We start from the raw sequence: 19,903 nt of genomic DNA on the forward strand, positions 1-19,903 counted from the left end.
CCGCTTAACTGTGTTACCGGTTTCTTGCTCTTATTTACCTCAAGATTGACCCTATTTTAAAAAGAAGCAGTATCTACCTGCCTGTATTTGAGACGGGTCTGTTCTGACAAATCTGTTCTCGACACGTCCAGCACCCACAACAGCTAAGGGCACCTGCCAGAGGCTGCCCTGTCTCATCCAGCGAGTGGGTGGCCTGGGCTTCTGCCTTTCTCTGGTGTGAGGAGATTCAAAGTACAAAATTATCTCTTTAAATACAGGGTTATAAACCAGGCTCTGCAAGCTGGGAGGAGCTACCCCTCTGCTGCATGGGAGGGCACCCACTTTTCCAGGAAAATGAGATTCATGGGGACAAGAAGGCAAGAAGGAATATAAAAGAAAGCCTAAATCTGTGGGTCTGTGGTTAGGGCACAGAGAAAATTTCCTCATTTCCGATCTCTCTTCTTCCAAGATCTGCTGCAAAGCTCAAGCCTGTTGCTGAAGAAATGCCTGTGCCAGGACGTGTTGCCCACCTTACCACTCTGGAGTAGATGCTCAGGGGCAACAGCACCACAAGGGACCTCTCCTATGGCAGGGTCACACACTCTGTACCTACAGCAGCACCACTAATGAGGTCAGGAAACCATCCCAGGCTCACAGTGAGGGCTACACTCAGCTCTTTTACTGCTTTTCTGTGGTAAACTGTTTTCATCCTTCTGAGGAGTTCAGGGACAGAGTTAGTGTGAGCCGAGCAACTTACTAAAGCAGAAGTTTCCAAATATTTTTGTTTGGGTACCACCATTGCCAGTGGCAGCAGCAGCAATGTCTCCTGCTTACCCTTGTATACCCTGTGGCAATGCCTGGGAGGTGTTGGAGCATCACACTGAGGTGGTTTGTGTACCATGAGCGGTACGTCTACCATAGTTCAGGAACCTCTATATTACAGGAAACCAGTCCAGGTTTGGCATCCTGTGACTCAGACTCCCCTTGGAAAGGAGTCTGAGTCCCTCACTGAACCGCTGTGAGTCACCACAGAGGCCTCGAGCCTCAGGAAAGGCTGCTATGGAGACCACGGACAAACTTGCAATAATTATGGAAGCCTGGCAACAGATTTTAGAGGATGCCATTGCAAATTATCATATTCCACCTCAGCCACAACATGTTAAATTTGTGTTGCCCTTTATTGCAGGTTTAGTCCTTTCTATTTTTAGTTTCTCTGCTGAAATAAATACAGCAGGATGGAAACATTTTGAATCACCCCAAAGCTCCTGACCGATCTCCCCCTGACTAGAAGACAGCGAAGTGCCCTTTGGTCGTGTCTGTAAGGCATATATGCATGGCTGAAAGCCAGTCTAGATGATATGAGACTCTGCACTCATGCTACTCTGGCAAAGCTGTGCTTCAGCACCAGCCTCCGTCTGGGGCTTGAAGGAGAATTTGTTTATGTCTCTCTATATCTGTCTGTGCTGGAGGCTTTACCGTCGCCATCCTGTGTCTGTACTGACGCTTTGAATTTCTGTGTGGCAGGAAGGGTGCTGCTTGAGGATGATGAATTTGCTTTTAAATCTTATATACCTGCTGGCTGCATAAGATGGCACAGTCCACTACAAAATTTTAATTATACTCTGTTATAGTGCTGTAACTAGGTTTCAAACGGTACCTAGCTTCTTCATACTGGAGAAAGGAATAATGTACACTTGGTTCTGCTGTTCAAAATAAATTTTTTGGGGAGGTGCAAAGTTTGATAATCACATATGGATACATTTGACTTTGAACAAATGAACACAGCTGCATTTGCTGGTGATACCTGGCCCTCTTCTGGTCTGATCTGAGATAACTTGAAAAAGGTCTGTTTTGCTCACTGTGCATTTTCTAAGGAAATATGGACCTGGGACAGTAGAAATCCAGGCAAACCACCTGGAAAAGAATGGGCTTTCTTAAGCTTTTTATGAAATACTTCACATTCTTGTCATTAGCTAACACTCCTACTACAGTTTTCAGAGACAAGAGCACTGGGAAGACTGAATTACTGGGATCGAAAGAATAAAAAAAAACTTTTGTGGAAGAAGGTTATGCTACACAGAGGAAGTTTATTTTTTCATTTAAATTATTGTATATCCTGTGTATCAGACATACCAGTGGGACTAATTACACTACGGATGTTAACACTTTTGTTTTACAAATGAGCTCAACTGACATAAAATGTGCACTGCCAACTCCCACTGGTGGCTTCAGCAGAGCAGAAATACAGCTTGACTCTATATCAACAACTTCATTGCTGGGGAGAATAACTGTTCTTGGGATATCTTACAGAAATTAATGTCATCTTGGAGCTTACATAATATAAACCAGGTTGTCCATAGCTCTCTGCAAAAAAAAAAAAGAAAAAAAACAAAAAAAGCAAAAGCATGACCCCAGACCCCTTGTCCCCATATACTGCAAGATCAGAACACATTGCAGCCAAAATACCCTGATTCAAATGGGAGAGGTGGGGTGGTGTTATGACAACAAACACTCATGGCTTCAGAGGAAAGTCAGCTAATGGAAAAGACTGTATTTTTATTACGTTAACAACTTTGGCTGCAGATCTCAAGTTCTAGAGGACACGACTTGGACTGATATGCTGTTCACATGGAGGAGAGAAGGGTTTTCATTCGACTGGACACTTCTCAGTATGTATAAAGGGCAAAGCAAACAAACTTAGGAAGATCAGAAAACGCCTTGAGGAAGAAGGCACCAATATGTAGACGTACCCACTAGCTGGCTCTAAGTCCTTATCAGGAGTTAGAATGACTTGCAGACTCCATAGCTTTGTCGTCTGAGGGCATAGATAGCCGTAGCTCTGGGAAAACGGTTGGTGACAGCTGTTTAGATTCAGCACTTGAAAGTTGCATTCATGTAGCTTCTTGACATGTAGCTCCCTGAATACGGAAAGTGTGGAGATCCCTGCAACGTCCAGAATGAATCTTTCACAATGACAATTTGCCAGAGTGTCATCTGTACCAAAATAAAGCTTATGAAAGATGGACATTTTTGGTATCAAAAACATGATGGTGAACTGAAAGTATTACAAGAGAAAGACCTACCTACAAGGTAGATATTTCAGCAAAAGCGCAACTGTTCCATTACTGAAAGGGCATCAAAAGAGGGGCAGTGTTTTGGGAACTAGAGGGGATGGATCTAATAGCTGAGAACAATCACATGACTTTTTAAAACAGGAAAAGCAATTAACCAGAAGCCTGTTTTGGCCCAAAGGACTTGGATAAATAAGTAAAAAGGAAATATTTCCCACTATTAATAAGATAGATTTTGACAGCTTTGTGTATGCACCTAACAAACACCCAGCATTTCTTACTGCTTTTTTGAGTCTAAGTGATGTAGCTGCCCACGTACCAGATCCTGCTCCACAGTTTGGCTGCGGGGCCAGCTGCAGTAGAGAGGATCCAGGGGACGAGGCACAGCAGCCCTCTTGCCGGTTTGTATGTCCAAACCCATTTCACAGAGATGGAACCCAAGTAAGGAGCTGGATCAGAGGGTTTTTTGCAGTAGGTTTGGGTTAGACCCAGAGCATCAGACTTGAAGTCCCATTCATCAGACCAAACCTACACAAAATGGATACGACTCATCATGTTTATGCATGTTGAAGAAGTCAGGAAGGATATGCGTTTCCCTTTCAACATTTAAGTCAAAGGCTTACTGTAACATAATTAGTCAACTGGAAAAAGAGATGCAATTACATAAGATAATTTCACGGAATTCTGACAGATGCCCAATGCCTACATATGAGTCTGTGCCCACCTAAGGAGGAGCAGCAAGCTCTGCTCATCCTAAAACTTGGACCTCGGGGGGTTGATTAATTTTTAATAAGCATGCAAGATAAAAAGCAAGACATGTAAAGTATACTCTTTATTATTGCCTTTAATAAATAAATTTCTATTTTGGATTATTTTTCCAGGTACCTGCTGGTGACAATTACTGTGATATATTGTGACATATTATTGAGATCTGTCCCTCCAGGATGGGTGCCTTTGGGAAGTCAGAGGATGCCCAGGGAGGGTCTGCAAGGGGCTCCTGTTCTGCACCTGCTGCCGGTTCAAAGCACAGCAGCAGCCCATAGCAGGAGAGAGGGGATCAGTGAGACCTCAGCCTATGACCTGCAGCTGGTTCCAGAGCAGTCTTAACTGCATGCTTGGGTGGTTTATTTTCTGCATCTTTAATACAGATAACAATGATTTGCAGAGTGTATAAACAATGCATGGTGCTCAGACAGACCTCTGTAGCTATTACTTTAATACTTTATGAGAAAATAAGATTCCCTACATTTCAAACAAGCCTACGCTTAGCTCACACCATCCTTACCAAAATAGCAGGAATTGCTTCAAGTGAGAAACAAAATACCTACCACTGAAAAGAGCACAATGAGCTTGTTTATCTTCATTTATATGGAGGCAAAGTTTGTATCTGGAGCACAAGGCGGCTGCTGCTACTGCTGCTGCTGCAGAGCAGTCACACGGTGTCAGTGTAATGCAGAGAAAGAGCCTGGTCTCATCCCTGGGACCCGGCTCTATGTCTGGCAGCCCTCAGCGGCCAAGCTGCATGCCAACCGGGACCCGACCGGGCCTAGGTAGTTACCAGCACAGGAATTATTTGCTGTTTCAGGAGTTGTTAGTCTGATACAGGTTCAGGGGGTGTATGAAGTGCTAGGTAGGTTAAACATTAGAATATAAAGCCATACTTCCTACACCATCTGTTAGCAGCATCATATAACAGGAATTATATGTTCCAGATCTGCCTCATTAAAAAAACAAATTTTATCTAAATGCACTCGTGAAATAAAATGAGAGACCAACTTCCTCCTCCTCATTTTGGAAAAGCAGACAGGCAAAATACAGGTGCCAGGGCACAATTTTTTATTTTCTGACTCAAGTACAGGCTGTTCCTGTGCGATCCTACTACCCACAAGCTGTCCTGGTGTGGATACAGAGAGTACAAAGAAATTCAAAGACCAGTTTAATGAAGTCTAATAAATAATCTAAGAGAGCTCTTAGACAAAACTGTTAGCTATTTGGAACAATAACCTGTTGCCTCTCACAATCAGCAGTCACAAGGAGATGTTATCAGCCAGCATTACGGTTGCTTGTTTGGCTCATGTATGACTGTGTGTAGTTGCTAGCAAATATACGTATTGTTTCTAAACCGTTCTGTGATAAGGTCTGTAGAGAATTCCATGCAAGAGCCAAAGAAAATATTACAGAAATAGTCTCTCATTTGCTTTTCAACTGCATGAAATTAAAGCACTCTTAAGGGTAGAAGAGTCTTCCTTGATTTCTGCATGCAGAAAGTTTATTAATTCTTCATATAGAATACAAGTTTTTACCCAGAGAGTCCTTCCATGCTAAAGGCTGTATCTACTTCCAAGCTCTGCCACGTTCATGATATACTTGCAGAAATCAGAAAAGCCAGAACTAAAATGCCGGCACTATACAGTTTTCCAAAGGGTAAGATGAGCATAAACACGTTTGTAGAGTGGAATATTGTGTAGGGTGACACATTTATATTATAACTGCATCCTCATGAGAATAACTGCATAATACAGAAAGCTACAGTGGGGGTGTGGGGGTGTGTGGGGGTATGTGTGTGTAAGGTTAGACCTTACAGGATATCCTTGCACTAGATGTATCTGGCATTGACTAGCTCTATGAGTCTGGTACTCTGGCTGTTAAGTCAAGGTGGGTAACCTTGCCAATCTGTCTCTAACAGAATTTTATTGGGTATCTAATCAAATAACTGTAAAATAAAATGGCACTTCTACATTGCTGGTTTTTACTGCTATGGAACATAAACATGAGCAGCAACGCTGAGCCTGTAACACAGCAAGCAAAGCCACATGTTGCCTTCCCTTGCAGTGCTGATCCCAGGTGGCTTCTCGCAGGCGTCCGCAACTCTGGGGTCCATTCAGGATCACTGGCTGGGGCATGTTCTGATTAGGTAGTGCTTTCCAAAGTGGCTATTTATTGACTATGGGAGTTGTGGCTGGAAAGATCAATGGAAGGAAAGAAACATTTCATTTCTATGCCATCTAATAACCACCTCCGTAGTCACATGTAGAAGAAAATCCTCAGCTGAGCAGATTCCCCCAGGTGGGCAACTACAGCTACGATGCTGATAGGAAAAGCCCATTGAAGACACTCATGGCAGTTCCCAAGATAAGCTAAGCTGGGCTTCTTTATTAACTCCTACCATGTTAGATTTCAAAAGCTTCATCAACTTATTGACCTTGGACTTTTTGACTTCAGAACAAGCCTAGAATTAGAACAATACGTATAAATGGAAAAGGCCAAATGTGACTTTTTATGTATTTCCATTGCTCTGCATGTTTGCTCTTGTGCATACATGGTGTTCTTGAAAACCAAGTCAAAAGAAATACTCTTTTCCACTGAGATCAATGAACTCTAACACTGACCTTCCTTAGGGTGGCAGAAGTTGGAAAACTGTGAAAATAAGTATTTTCTTAGCAAGACCGTGTACTTCTACTCCCTGGCCTTACAGCATGTAGTGGTCCTCAACTATTCTCATGCTTTCCATCAAATACACATTCTCTCTTGTTCTTGATTCACAGATAAGAAGGTGCATATTTTGCACAGTATTATCTTTCTGTCTTGCTCTTGTTGGCTGCGAAGCTGAACCCCAGAGGGATGGGAATCTGTTTAGCCAATCTGTTTTCTATTGTTTTACCAGTCTTCTCTGCCTGGGGCTGGAGCTTTGTGACAGCTGGGCCATACCTGTGCTTGGATCAGTGGATGTCTCAGCACATGCTGTGCAACAAAAGCCTGAGAGTCAGGGCAAAGTAGGTTCCTTCAGAGCATGGTGGTGTGCCAAATCACAAAGTCCATGATGAGATGATCTCTCCTCAGAAGACCTCAAATGTCTCCTTTGGCTAAGAAAAAAAGACTTCTTTTGTAATTGCATGATTTAAGAAATGTGTAATTAAGAAAATGTAATTAACACCACACTGTATCACAGTGTATTGAGATATTATCTAATACCTTCCCAGATGTGACATAGCCTAAAGCCTGAACAGTATTGCAGATCTATTTTGAATTCTAGTCCATTGCATTGATTTACCAGATACACTGGCTTATCACTTCCCTGGTAAGTAACACTTTCTCGTGCTATTTGTGCTCCTCCAGGTGCTTATTGCCCAGCAGATGTCACAGAAGCCAGCCTGTGCCTCTTGGGAGCCCTCCCAGGCACACAGCCCCCTGCAGTTCCCCTAACTCTGTACAGCCTCGGGACTCTGGGCTGCAGGTGGTATAAACCAGCGTGACTGCAGTTCTGTCAATTAGCTAGCCTGACCTAAGTCCTGAAAACTGGCTGAAAAGCAGGTTTTCAGCATTTAGCTCAGGAGCAGGAAAACATATTTTGTAGCTGCTGAAAGCTGTTAAATACCTGCTTTTAATAGGACTGATTTAAAACAACAAACATTTCTTTGGATTGTGCATTTCTTTCAGTGGCCCAATTAATGGGGCCAAGTAATGAATGGAGGCACCACTGGATTGTGTTTACACTGCAGTACCACATTAGCAACCTTTTGGTCCTGCTCGGGAGGCTGTAAAATGCTTTGTTTCTCACAGCAAAAACACTATTATACTACTATTAGGGTTGGATTCACTTACCATTAAGCAAACGTAAATACTCCTGCATTTGGCACTGCCCCAACGACAGACAGGAGCTGAGGAATGCTGCCACTACACACAGTCCGAGGTTTTTGGGGGGCACTTTTCAGAATCACACCATATTTGCTGTCTGGGCGCGTGGACTGGGACCGGCACGGAGGAGAGCAGGAAAGGCCGGAGCTGGCAGCAATGACTGCAAGCAGTTGTCCTCCGATGCAGGAGCAACGCTGGGTCGTGCAGTGGAGATGGGACCTTAGTCATGCTTCTAAACTCTGTTCAGACGCTGAATGTGTTGAAGGCTTTAGTACAGTTTGGGAACAGGTTCCTTGAAGAAATTCCTGGTATTTCCTGGTTCCAGGCAGGCTGAAAAACACTGTGAGAATGTAGTGGCTTTTGGTATGTCCATTTATGGGCATGAATCAAAGGAACTGCAGGGAGGAAAAAAAGTGGAAAATGAGAGGAAAAATAAGTTAACTGAGCTACTTCCTCTCTTGGATTCTTCTTGGGTTTTGGGCAAAGCCTTACACTGGTATTTCATCCCAACTTCTCCTCGCTAACTACTTCCATATGTAGGCATAGCATAACATCAGTTAAAGCCACATTTAAGCACTGTTTTTAAAGAACTTCGGGTTTTGGTGGTAGGATGCAAAGTCAGAATGGTTGAATTATTATATGTTTAGGTTAGAATAGTACTGTTCCTTCTTACATTTAAGGTCCTTTTCAGTGTAATGGTACGAGTGCTTTCTTCAAGTGCGATGTCTGAAAAAGCCATGCTACATGAAAAAAATACAAATTATCTCGTTAGAGTATGCTATTTCTAGTGCTGTCCAAAAGCCAGTTTTTTCAGCTGAGACCCCTTCTTTCTGAGACAAACAACTGGATACTGTTCAAAGACTTATTTGTTCCTGTGTGGTTACAGATCATTAAAAGTGGTTCATTCTTGAAGAGTTTCTTAACTAGTGTCTTTTGGATGTTTCTTAGCTCTGAGGAATCTGACAAATTTCCATCTGGAGAGTAGAGCCTATTTCATATGAAAGGGCTATAATCCCTGTCTGTTGTTCACATCTGCATTGTGTTAGAAAGCTAAGCTGAAAATCCATATAAAAGTGTTACGGTACAAAAATCTGAAATATGATGGCTTACAGTTATTTCACAAATTGTTTGACACTCTGGTCCCCAGCCACCTTGAATTCCTGTTTAATGATTAACTGAGTATCATTTATTAAATGAGTATTGACTTTACAGTGGTCCCTTACCAACTGTACTACTAGTACTGCTGGAGATCCATTTCAAGGAGCTCGTCATTTGAATGAATATACTTACATATGTGAATAAAATATTTTAAACGTACAGTAGCAAACCTGCACAATAGGATTTTCTGAGGATGCAAATGTCAAACACGCAAAAGCAAATTTCCAAAACAGGGTGTTTTGGAAGGAATGTGAACCAATGTTCTCTCCCATGTAAGTGACTTTGGACTTTTGAACTCCTGTTTTTATTCTTGCACCTATGCATCTTAGGCACAATGAATGAAATCAGGAAACGTCTTCACAGTTGAAAGGTCCACATTTTAACCATCATTTAAGGTGCCATAAATGCCATACAAGGGCTCCCTTTTCCCGGGACATGTTTGAAAGCATATCTTACAAACAGTATGATGCCTAGCTCCACCTCTGGGAGTCCTTACAACAAAGTATTTAGATTTCTTTACCTTTGGAGGTAAAACCTTCAGAGGTCTAACACTTGTGAAATGGTGTAAAATGCATGCTTCTGTCGGAAGACTACATGTGATCCTGGAAAAAAAAAGGAGTGCAAATCATTATAATGCAGTGATAGCTGGGATTTATGATCCTTGATATGTTCAGGGGAAAGCAACAACTTGCTAAGCAGATTCGTATATGCAGCGTATCTTATTTTAATTCACAGTGGCAATGGCAAACCACCATTGAAATATTCTGACAGGAAGCCTCTTCCATCCTTCTCCGCTGGCCTGTGAAGCAGTGTGATAATTTGTCAGATGGCAGGCAAAGCAGCTGCATCATTGCCTTACCAGGCAGAGGATAGGTCGTGGTCCCAAGCCGTTCTGGGGGAGCCCCTTTGTGGGTGTCTAATTACAGATGGCCCTTCCTAAATTAGAGAAGTGCTGCTGTTCTCCGGCCCCGCAGCCTTGTAAGCCAGGCACAGCTGGCGGACAGTGCCAGGGGAGGCCACAGCACTGCACAGCTTAGGTGTCTGAGATACAGCCCACGCTGCAGGCGACTGGGAGCAGAACCTGAGTGAATCCTGTGAGCCAGTCATGAGGCTCAAGAGGTGGATGTTATAAGGCATGGCCATTCATTATAATGACTGACACCAATTTGTAAAAGAACACAGGGCGGAGTTGTTAATGAACAGGCTTAAGCAGTACCATAAACACCCCAGCTCTTAAAGGCATTAATCCCAGCCTGGCAGGTATATCATGCTTCTTTCTGTTCTTCTGATCCTGAGAGCTTCAATAGTGCTGGCTATGGATGTAGTCTATGTATGTCCTGTCCTTGCTGGAACTAAAAGTGACAGTTTTCTTCTTATTTGGGGGTGGAGCCACAGTAGCAGTTGGGACAGCCAGGCCTTGTGGTTGTATGAACGCTTGAAGTGTTTCCAGGGTCAACTGAACGGCTGCATCATATTCATAACCTGAAAAAAAAAAGAGAGAGAGAGAGAGAGAGAGAGAGAGAGAAAATGCTGGAGAGTCTCAGGGAGTATAAGAGCCAGAGGCTACCCAAAACTATTTCATATGGGAGACAGAAAGCCACTTCCTCATGCCAGGAGAATTCCTCGTATTTTTTAGAGGAAGGGGAAATGCTTCTATGGCCTTGTGCAGAGCCTGGTGAGGCCGCTGGCAAGACTCCCATTGACTTCCCATTAGTTTAGGGCTCTGTTGTCCATCATTAGTCAAAGCTGGTGTTACACTGATTTGCCGCTAATGCTAGCTGAAATCAATGGGATTGGAAGGTGCTCAGGAAGGATGGACATTTTTGTAAGCTAACACTCTTTCAGCACCAGGAAATTCCAGATTGAACTTGTTTGCCTGAAAAGGATTCTTGTTGGAGAGTATGTGTTTTTTCTGAAAACAAGAACTAATACTTCTAGTGCAAAGGTTAATTTTAAATTCGGAGAATCCCCCCGTCTTAATAAAGGGACAAAACCCCAGTCTGTTATTAATGTAGGAGCTAGCACAGGACTGAAGCTGCTTTCCTTTTAGCTTTAGGGGGATGAGGGAAGTGACTCACAGCCGTTCTTAAACTGTTTTTCGCTTGTCTGAGGAGAACGTTTGGACCATTATCAAAATGTGCAGCTCTTACAACGCTGCTCATCTGTGAGCCTGCAAGAGTTTGAATCAATGGACACTTCACAGACAGAACTGTCATGTAGAATGATTTGTCCCCAGCCATCACGCAGGAAGATAACCCAGGTATTTGCCATCTGAGTTCAGTGCTCTACCATGCCACACTGAGGTCTTAATTCAAGTGAAACCACATCTGAGTTAGCCCTACTCTGCATGAAGGTTAAATCAGATGATCTTAAGAGTTGCCTTCCAACCTGTATTATTCTGTGATTTTTATGGTGCAACTCATTAGCTCTACACTGAGTATTTTACCAAATTTTGGACCTCTGGATTTGCCTCCAGAGTCAGGAGACACTTTAATGCAGATACTTCAAAAACCATTTCCCTTGCCTTAGCTGAAAACTCTCAACCAGTGGAACATTTAAATGAAATCAAGAACGTTGCATGGAGTATGATAGCAGGAGTTGAGTACTGTGGTGAGCACCTGGCTCATTTTAAAGCCACCACATGTGACATGTGAGGTACCTGCTGCACTTTCTAATGCAACACTGGGCTCGGCGAAGCAAGCCTGGCCCTGCGCTCCATTCTGAATTCAGAAGAGTAACAAACTAGAGTTGGCTCACTAGTAACAGAACAAGTAACCATAAATCATTAGCTTATTCATGAGTGAATGTGCTTCTGGACAAAAAACCCCACCATGCATCATGTGATTTTCATCTGGTGCAAAGCCAAGCCCTTTTAGGAATATGTAAGGTAACAGTGAAGACTAAAGGTAAATGAAATACCAAGCCATTTATATAAAAAATATAAATACTTTATTTTCAACTAAAAAGGTGCAAACATGTAACTTTTGGTCACACTTCTCAACAAATAAAACTGTCCAAAAAGAGCCATAGTCAAAGAAAGAAACAAATGCTCGAGTGGAAGGACTGATGAGCTGCAGAAGAGCCATTTTTCTTAGTCACTTGTCCAATAAAGTGGAAGCAAATGTATTTTGCCAGGTGAGTGCTTTGTAAGGATACAGGCACCTCAGCTCTACTACTCTCCATCTCGATCTCAACTCACCATTTGGCCCTGTCTGAACAATTTCCACTAGAGTATCTATTTCATGCTTTGAATGCATTGTCAGACAAGCTTTTAAATCCTACCTATCTTGTTCCAAAAAAGAAGGCTATCATTGAAATTTCAAAGCATTAAACAAAGGCACAAAACTTTAAATTAATTTAGATAACTGTACAAATATATATACACACAGTATTTACAATATTAATAAAAAGTAGCTTGTTACAGGTAAATTAACTGCCACAAGCTGTCCAGTCTAATAGACATGATTCTGATTCTTCTTGACCAAGCCATATGAATCAGAGTGTCAGAGCTGAAACATTACTGTCCTGACTAACAGAACGCCTTCTACTTAGCGCTTTGCTGGGCGAGGGTTTGCATTCCGGCTGTTGCTGTCACTTAAACCAGCACCAGCAAACATGCTAAGGGTCTCCTCCTCAATTGCACTACTAGATGAAGCACGCTGTACGACATTAAGGGAACATTTCCTTGACTCTTGCTTTTCCTGCCTATTTCCCTTAACCCCTTCACACCACCTCACAAACAGCGTGTTCTGAAGCTGTGTCTTGCTGTGGTCCCGCTGTCCGTTTTACCTTCTTCTTCAAACCACCATTTGGGGTCAGTAGAAAAATTGTCTTAAAGTCACATGGAGCAGTTTGTTGAAATTAAAAAAAAAAAAACTGATTTAAATACCTTGTGCTATTGAATCATGTTTACAAAATGAGATGCAAATCAGTTCAAGTTGAGAATCTAGTTAGCGTCTCCTTCTGGCTTTATGCCATGTCTCCATACATCTTTCTGTAGTACAGAGACTCAAAGATGTCATTGTCTCCAGGGCAGTTGTAGTGGCACGCGCAGGTCTTGATGAACATCATTTTCCTCTTCATGATCTCCCCATCAGGGCACTTGAACTCCACGGGGAGGGTGGCCGTTCTGTGGGGTGTGCAGCAGCGCCCATCAGTGCAGACACCACAGAACTTAGCTTTGTAGGTCTTCACGCTGGTGCAGCCAGACAGCTCAAACTTGATGGGCTTGGAGATTTTGGGGGTGCGAATGCACTTTTTGCCTTTCTGTTAGGATATAAGTGAATACAGAATGGTTAGATGGTAGACTTTCACACAGCACTAAGTTTGCAAGCTAAGGGCAAGCAGACAGGCTAATCCTTATTATATTTTCATTGAGCAAAAGTGTCTTACATAGCGCCATAATACAGCATGAAAGAAAGTTAAGGGCATTTAACTGTAAACTGTTCACCACTGGGGCAAACTCAAATTTCAAGGTAAACCTCTTGCAACTGACTACCTGTCAGAACCGCACATTTCCGGGGTTTTTGCTAGCGTATGGAAGCCTCCTTATAGATGACACATAAAGATGAGATTGTTTACCTTGATGTTCTCCTCCAGGTCTGCTTCACAAGGTCTGACCATGCACAGTCTACTCTGCTTCTCCAGTCTGCAGAAGGCATTATCGTTGGTGACCCTGGTTGAGATGCCCATGCCACAGGTCTTGGAGCAAGCACTCCATTCAGTGGTCTGCACCAGGCAGTTGGCACGCATCATTGTTGGGTCTGGACCGTAAGTATCTTCCAGTCTGTAAGCTGCAGGGGACAGACAACCAAGATGAGACCACTGCCTGATATCATGCTCTGCTAGAGGCTTCCTTCCCTTTCCTTAGGAATTCAGGCAGCCACACTTATCTGTGGGGTGACTCCACTAACTGCTGCACTCCAGCTGCAGGGGTGCCCTGCGTCAACCCGCCCCCTTGCCTTCAACCCCCATGCAGGGTGCCACTTCCCCCGGGGCTGCCATCCGCAGAGGGACCCCCACTCACCAGCGAGAGCAGGTCCCACGGCGGTCTGCTCTTTGGCCTCGTCACAGACCCACTCCTCGCAGCACTTTCCAGGGAGCTTCACCCGGCGTGGGTAGGGGCAGTCAGGGCTGGGCAGGCGGACGTCCATGCTGCAGAGGGGCACGCAGCCCACCGCCCCGTCCAGGCAGGTGCACTGGTACTTGCAGCTGCTCTGGAAGGACTCGCCGCTCCGGTACACCATGCCGCCGAAGACGCACGGGGCGCCGTCCCGAGCTGCGAGGGGCAGGAGGAGGCGGAGGGTGAGGCGGGCGGTCGGGAGGCGCAGCAGCGCCGGGCCGCGGCCCCGGCTTCCCGCTTCCCCCTTCCCCCGCCCGGCGGGACCCCCGTCCCCCCGCCGAGCTGGCGGCTGCCCGGCCCCCACTCACCGGTGCAGACGCCGATCCTGCGGTTGGCGGGGGAGCCGAAGTCGCAGAAAAGCCCCTTGTGGTGGTCGCAGGGGTCGCGCTCGGTGCAGAGCTCGCCCAGCTGCTTGGCGCAGACGCGGCAGCAGCCGCAGCCGTCGAGCACCAGGGAGACGCCGGCGGGGCAGGTGGGGCCGGGCCCCGCGCCGCACTGGCACTGCCCGCTGCACTCCTGGCCCTGCGCCTCCTGCCAGCGGCGGCGGGAGAGGGGGAGAGAGAGAGAGGGAAGGGGCCGTCAGGGCCGCCGCCGGGACCGCGCCGGCCGGGGCGGGGGTGGCGGCGCCGCGGGCGGCAGCGCTTACCGGGCTGAGGAGGGCGAGGAGGAGGGCTACGGCGAAGCTGGCGGGGGCCATCCCGCGGCGGTCCTCGGCTTGTGGGCGGCGCGGCGTCGGGCGGCCCGGCGGAGGGGCGGTGAGGTGAGGTGAGCCGGGGTGAGATGAGCTGAGCTGAGGTGAGGTGAGGAGGGTTTCCCGCCGGGCGATTCTCCTCAGCGGCGCTGCGCGGACGGGCCTGTGGCGGTGGGCGCTGGGCGGGCGGGTAGGTGGCTGCTCGGTGCCGCGCTGCTCCGCTCTCCTGCGCTCCGCTCCTTCCGAGTCCGGCGGGAGGGTGTCTGTGTGACTGCGGAGTGCCGGGGCGGGCGCCCCTTTATACGCGGCGGCGGCGCGGCCTCGCCAATGGGCTGAATGGGGCCGCGGACAAACAGCGACATTCCGCGCATTCCTGCGCGCCGCGCCGCGCCGCCCGCCCCGCCCCGCCCCGCCGCCGCCGCCCCGGAGCGGCCCTGACCCCTGACTCCCGCATTCCTCCGTCTGCGCCCCCCCAACGCCGCCCTCCCGTCTTTTTATTTTTCATCCTGATGTTTTTTAAATGTGAGTCACCTCCGCTGCCAGCGGCTCTCGGCCGTGTCCGTGTGTCCGTCCCGTCCCCCTCCCCGGCGGCAGCGCGTTATTTCGAGGCGGCGGCGGGCCCGGCGGGAAGGGGCGAGGGGGGCGGTTGCCAGGGGCGGCCGGGGGAATCCGTTATTCCCCGTCCTCGGTTCTCCCCGCTCGCCCCGAGGGCTGAGGGGACGCGGGGCGGGTGGTTTCGGGGGTGGCCCGAGCCCCCCGGCGGCGGCCGGCGGCGGAGCCCTGGCCTCGGGGTCCCCGGTGCCCGGCGGCCAACGGTCCCGGCGCTTTGGTACCGCCAAAAAAAGGTGTAATTACGCTACCGGGTATAAATTGACTCTGTGTACCACTGAATCATACTGAATATTTGTAATGTGTTCCTTCCCTAATAGATGCTCTCTATGAATAGAGAGAGTGCCTATTTACTCTGAAATATTTGGCACAGCGGACGGAGTCTGAAGCGTGGAAGAAGTGGCTATTATTTTCCCACTGCCTGCGTGCAGCTGTCATTTCTGAGCAACACGTTCCTCGCACATCCCTGCTTCCCAACCTTGCCGATGGTCCACCCCGGGATTACAACGAGAAGAGACTGGCATGCCGCCGCACTCAGCCAAAACCCAAACGCTGTGGTTTGTATTTGACGGAACCCAAGACCTAAGCATTGTGGCTTGTATTAAATCATTGCAGATAACTGTTATGCTTCTTTTTTTTTTTTTTTTAACCAGGAGGATGGTTATTCCCCCACCTCCCCATGTACTATTTGAATATTCAGTGATGTCATGTTGTTTGACCTCTGCTTTAACACAAGGAATGCCAGCGTTTTGGCTTTTGACCTGTGGAAGTATGTTAATGTTTAATGAGAGAGACCAGCTTAATGCATCTTATTAGGCAAACGGAAATTTGATGGATATCTTAAAAGGTACCATCTTTTGCATGTAAGCTTTCTCCTGCTGCCGTAACACTCCCCCCTCCCCTGCTCTTTCCATCCCTCCACACTATGATACAGCAATATGTATCCATGGGATTCTTGAGGAAAAAAGAAAGGTTCTCATATAAAGCCCCAGTAGGATATATTGTACTGTAAAACTTATTTATGTTCTGCCAGCACTGTACTTTGTCTGGCAAAGTCGTTTGGATGTCGTTTCTTCTACTTGAAATCCTCCGTTAAAAGAAATGAGATTGGCTCTGAAAGAAAAAGAAATCCCAGAGGAACAGTTATGGTAAATAATATATGTTCCCAAACCCATGGGGCCTCCTGAAATCTGTCTTTACTTGAAGGACTCCGATGGCCTCAGTGCTGGGTAAATAATATGTGTACCAAACTATGTATGACATGCATACCAAAATGCAAATGTAACCAGGTAAACAGAATGCCTTTTTAAAATGCCTAAATATGGTAGGAGAACATCAGAGAGAGAGAAGCTCTAGACATGTTTTATAACTTTCTATGTTATAGGGTTTTTTTCAGAGAAACAATTTTATTAAACAAAAGCTAAGAATCTCATTGAAGGAAAAAGTATGTTTAAAAGTAGCAAGCCACCAGAAAGCCAGGAGATACAAAATTAAGGGACAAATCTGTCCAAAGTCCTCACACTGCGGGCTGAGTACAGCCAGCCCTATCCACTCGCTGCCCTGAGAAAAAAGGCTTAAAGGGGCATTTGGACTTCAGAACTAATTCTGGTCTTGTAGCACTGTGAAGCGCCATCAGCCCACTGAATTACAAGTTGTACGAAGCCATGAAAGTGGGTAAGAATCAAAGCCATCAGGTTTGTCATTTTGGTTTCTGTGCTGTGAGGTACGACACATTGGATACCTCATTTGTGCGTGTGTACGTACGCACAGGGGCGAAGGGAACCTGGAAGTGAAGGTAATCCTTTCAGAGTCCAATTGGCCTCCAGCTTATCCTTTCTGATGACAATATGTTATGGGTTGGAGAAGTCCATCTTGGTATTGATGCATAAAATGGTTAAAATGCACTAATTTTGACTTCCATGCAGGTGTTTATACAGCACGTGCTTTTAAGGTAGTATATTTTTTCTGCTGAAACTAGGAATTCACTACACGGGCCTTGCAGACTTGTTTACACAGCTATATACGGTATGTGTGTGTCTACATCGGCTTCAGTTGGTATCGTTCCTTTGGTGAAGTCTTGTAAAACGTACAGGTGTGGATATGCTACATTCCTCTCCTGTGTTTTTCCTTCTTTTTTTTCCTCCTTTCCCCAAAAAAGTCACTTGATCAGGTATCAGACACACTGAAAACCTGGCAAGACTACAGGAAAGTGGCTAGACTTGGAGTGTTTGTGTACTTAAAGAAAGAATCTTGCACATTTTCAACTTTCAGTCACAGAATTTTTTTTTTATAAGAGCAATTGGAGGTCTGAGCCAGCCCTCAAAGCGGAAATCAAAAGCTCCCAGAGAAACATACCCGAGGAATGTGAATCTGATCCAAGAACCATACGCAATGCACATACAGTACTGTCAGTCTTATAGGAAGTCTTGCCATATATGGACATCTGGACCCTGAGCTGTTTATCATCATGATAGGCTTGTAGCTGGCTTCAGACATTTCTGGCTTGCTTTGGGTTTAGTATGCCAATTAGTTCCTTTCCCAAAATGCTCACCAGGATATTTCTTAAAAAATTGTAACAAATATATCTCAAAATCCTGAGAGGTCTAGTTAAAGCTACGTTCGTAGGCTTTTGCTTAAAATGCAGATTCCAAACAAGACTTACTCTGCTAGCTCAGAAATAGACACAGAATAAAAATAAAGAGATTTATTCCATCTCGAATGTGGTTACTTGGTATTTGTCTTTCTTAGAAGTCATCTGGTAACTTATTCTGTGTACCTGTAGGCATAGAGAGTGCTCTGAAGGAGAGAAGGAGACTGCTCGCTGGGCTTTTACTTGTTCTGTTCTGGAGGGATGCGTGAGCACACGAATCCGCAAAGGCAAAGCGAAATAGAAAACTTTGTTTCCCAGAGGCTGTCAAGCAAGTTCTCCACGTTGTGCCATTTGTATTGCTTTGTTAGAGTGAGGCACGTGGTGCAAGCCTTCCGCTTTGGAGCTGTGACAGTTCTTGTCAGCTAATCTTACCAATGAGAGGCGTTAGCTCTTCTCCAAAGTGAACCAGAATGAGAAGGCTGGGCGGTGCAGTGGATGGCATAGGGCCTGTGGAAATGTTTGCGGCTGAACTGGTGGACCTCGTCCAAGTTCCTCGCGATACTGGGTCGGATTCTTTGCTAGCGTCAGTTGGGCAGATTCACTGAGTGCACTGTTGGCCATCAAAATACTGGGACTTGATAAGCCCAAGTCTGTTGAGCTAATGCTACAGCAGTGTGAGCAAAGCAAAACCATCAGATGCAATACTCATTAGCAGATCTGGGTTATGTTGTTTTCCGTCATTAGTTAAACTTATGTTCTTTACGTTATAACATGTAATATTTTGTTAATTCTAGAGTCACTGAGCATGCTGTTTTAAGCTCTTGGCTTCATTCTTAAAAAGTAGCTGGAGTTTATTATGGATGTGTGCAGTTTTAAAGCAGCAAAATGATTACTGGAAGTAGAATAATCTAAACTAGCGTTCAAAACACATGTAAAGCTGTTTGTACAGAAGAGAGATTGTAGCTTGAAACCAAAGGTCCTTTACCTACTTGTTGCTGTACGCTTCTATGGGAGAACTTATCTTGGGCCGCATATCTCCGGGACACAGGGCTCTACCCACCCTGGGGACAGTGATGCACAGACATCAATATGATGGATACAAAATGTGTTTATTCAACTGCGTCACACACTTATATAGCTCTTGCGCTTCCTGTTCCTGCCACTCCTATGGGGAGGAGTCTATCTTTCCGTCACAGCCCGTGATCTTCCGGTCGCCGATCCCTGTCTATTCCCCTACACCTACTGAACCTCAGGTTCAGTTTATCTGATTTTATTCTGAAAAATTTGCCATAGATCTTATCAGCACTGTGGGGAGCAGCATTCACTGCATCTGTGCGGAGGTTGGCTGTGTCCTAGGTTTTTGTGGGGAAGCACAGAGCCCTTCCACAGCTCACAAAGGTGAGAAAGGAGGGGAGAGTCTTTCAGTTGTTTATTTCTCAGATTTGACTGAGGTTCACAACCTCTTGCAGTAGTAAGTCAGCTAGTGTAGGACTGCAGTGAGTCACTAACTGCTCCTTTCATGATTGTCCTATAAATGGTTAACAATTCATAAAAAGTGAGTGTCACTTGCTGGAGAGGAAGCGTGGCCAGGGACTTGATGCAGAACATCCACCAGAAATCCTTTGAGGTCAGTCTCTTAGAGGAACCACGTGGAAAACAGCTGGAGGAATGCATCTGCCCACTCTGTCATGGCTTGTGTGGGCAGGAACGAATCAGGTCTGCTTCTAAAAGGCTTGTGATTTTATTTTCAGGGTTTCAACCTGCTCCTCTCAGGAGCCAGTGTAAATTCTGAGGTTTTGTGGGTTTTTCCCCCAAGCTGAGACACATCGCTGTTTAATTAAGACTTGACCAGATTAGGGGCTTCACTTAACAAGTGCGGTTTGCTCTGCTGTAAACTATGGGATCTCCTAATTTATGTTGTAGCTGCTGTGGAGAAGTAGAGGCTGGTGGAGAATGCTGTGGGAGACATTTGTCCATGCTGTCTAATAGGGTTAGGTCGGTATTTGTATGTTTGGGGATGATGAACAGAGTGTTTTCTTTGGGGAGAA

The 19,903-nt window shown here is 45.7% G+C and overlaps 1 protein-coding gene across 1 annotated transcript; it reads right to left on the minus strand.

Annotated features, from left to right (window-relative positions):
- Positions 1-11,769: 11,769 nt before the first annotated feature.
- CCN2 (cellular communication network factor 2) lies at positions 11,770-15,042 on the minus strand. Its single transcript, XM_075087649.1, is given in 7 exon segments — positions 11,770-13,109; positions 13,425-13,636; positions 13,870-14,121; positions 14,274-14,496; positions 14,612-14,696; positions 14,698-14,846; positions 14,848-15,042. Coding segments are annotated over 7 exon segments (1,398 nt in total). The 5' UTR covers positions 15,028-15,042; the 3' UTR covers positions 11,770-12,812.
- Positions 15,043-19,903: the final 4,861 nt, after the last annotated feature.

This window comes from Phalacrocorax aristotelis, chromosome 3 (genome assembly GCF_949628215.1).
Source record: "Phalacrocorax aristotelis chromosome 3, bGulAri2.1, whole genome shotgun sequence".
Taxonomy (NCBI): Eukaryota; Metazoa; Chordata; class Aves; order Suliformes; family Phalacrocoracidae; genus Phalacrocorax; species Phalacrocorax aristotelis.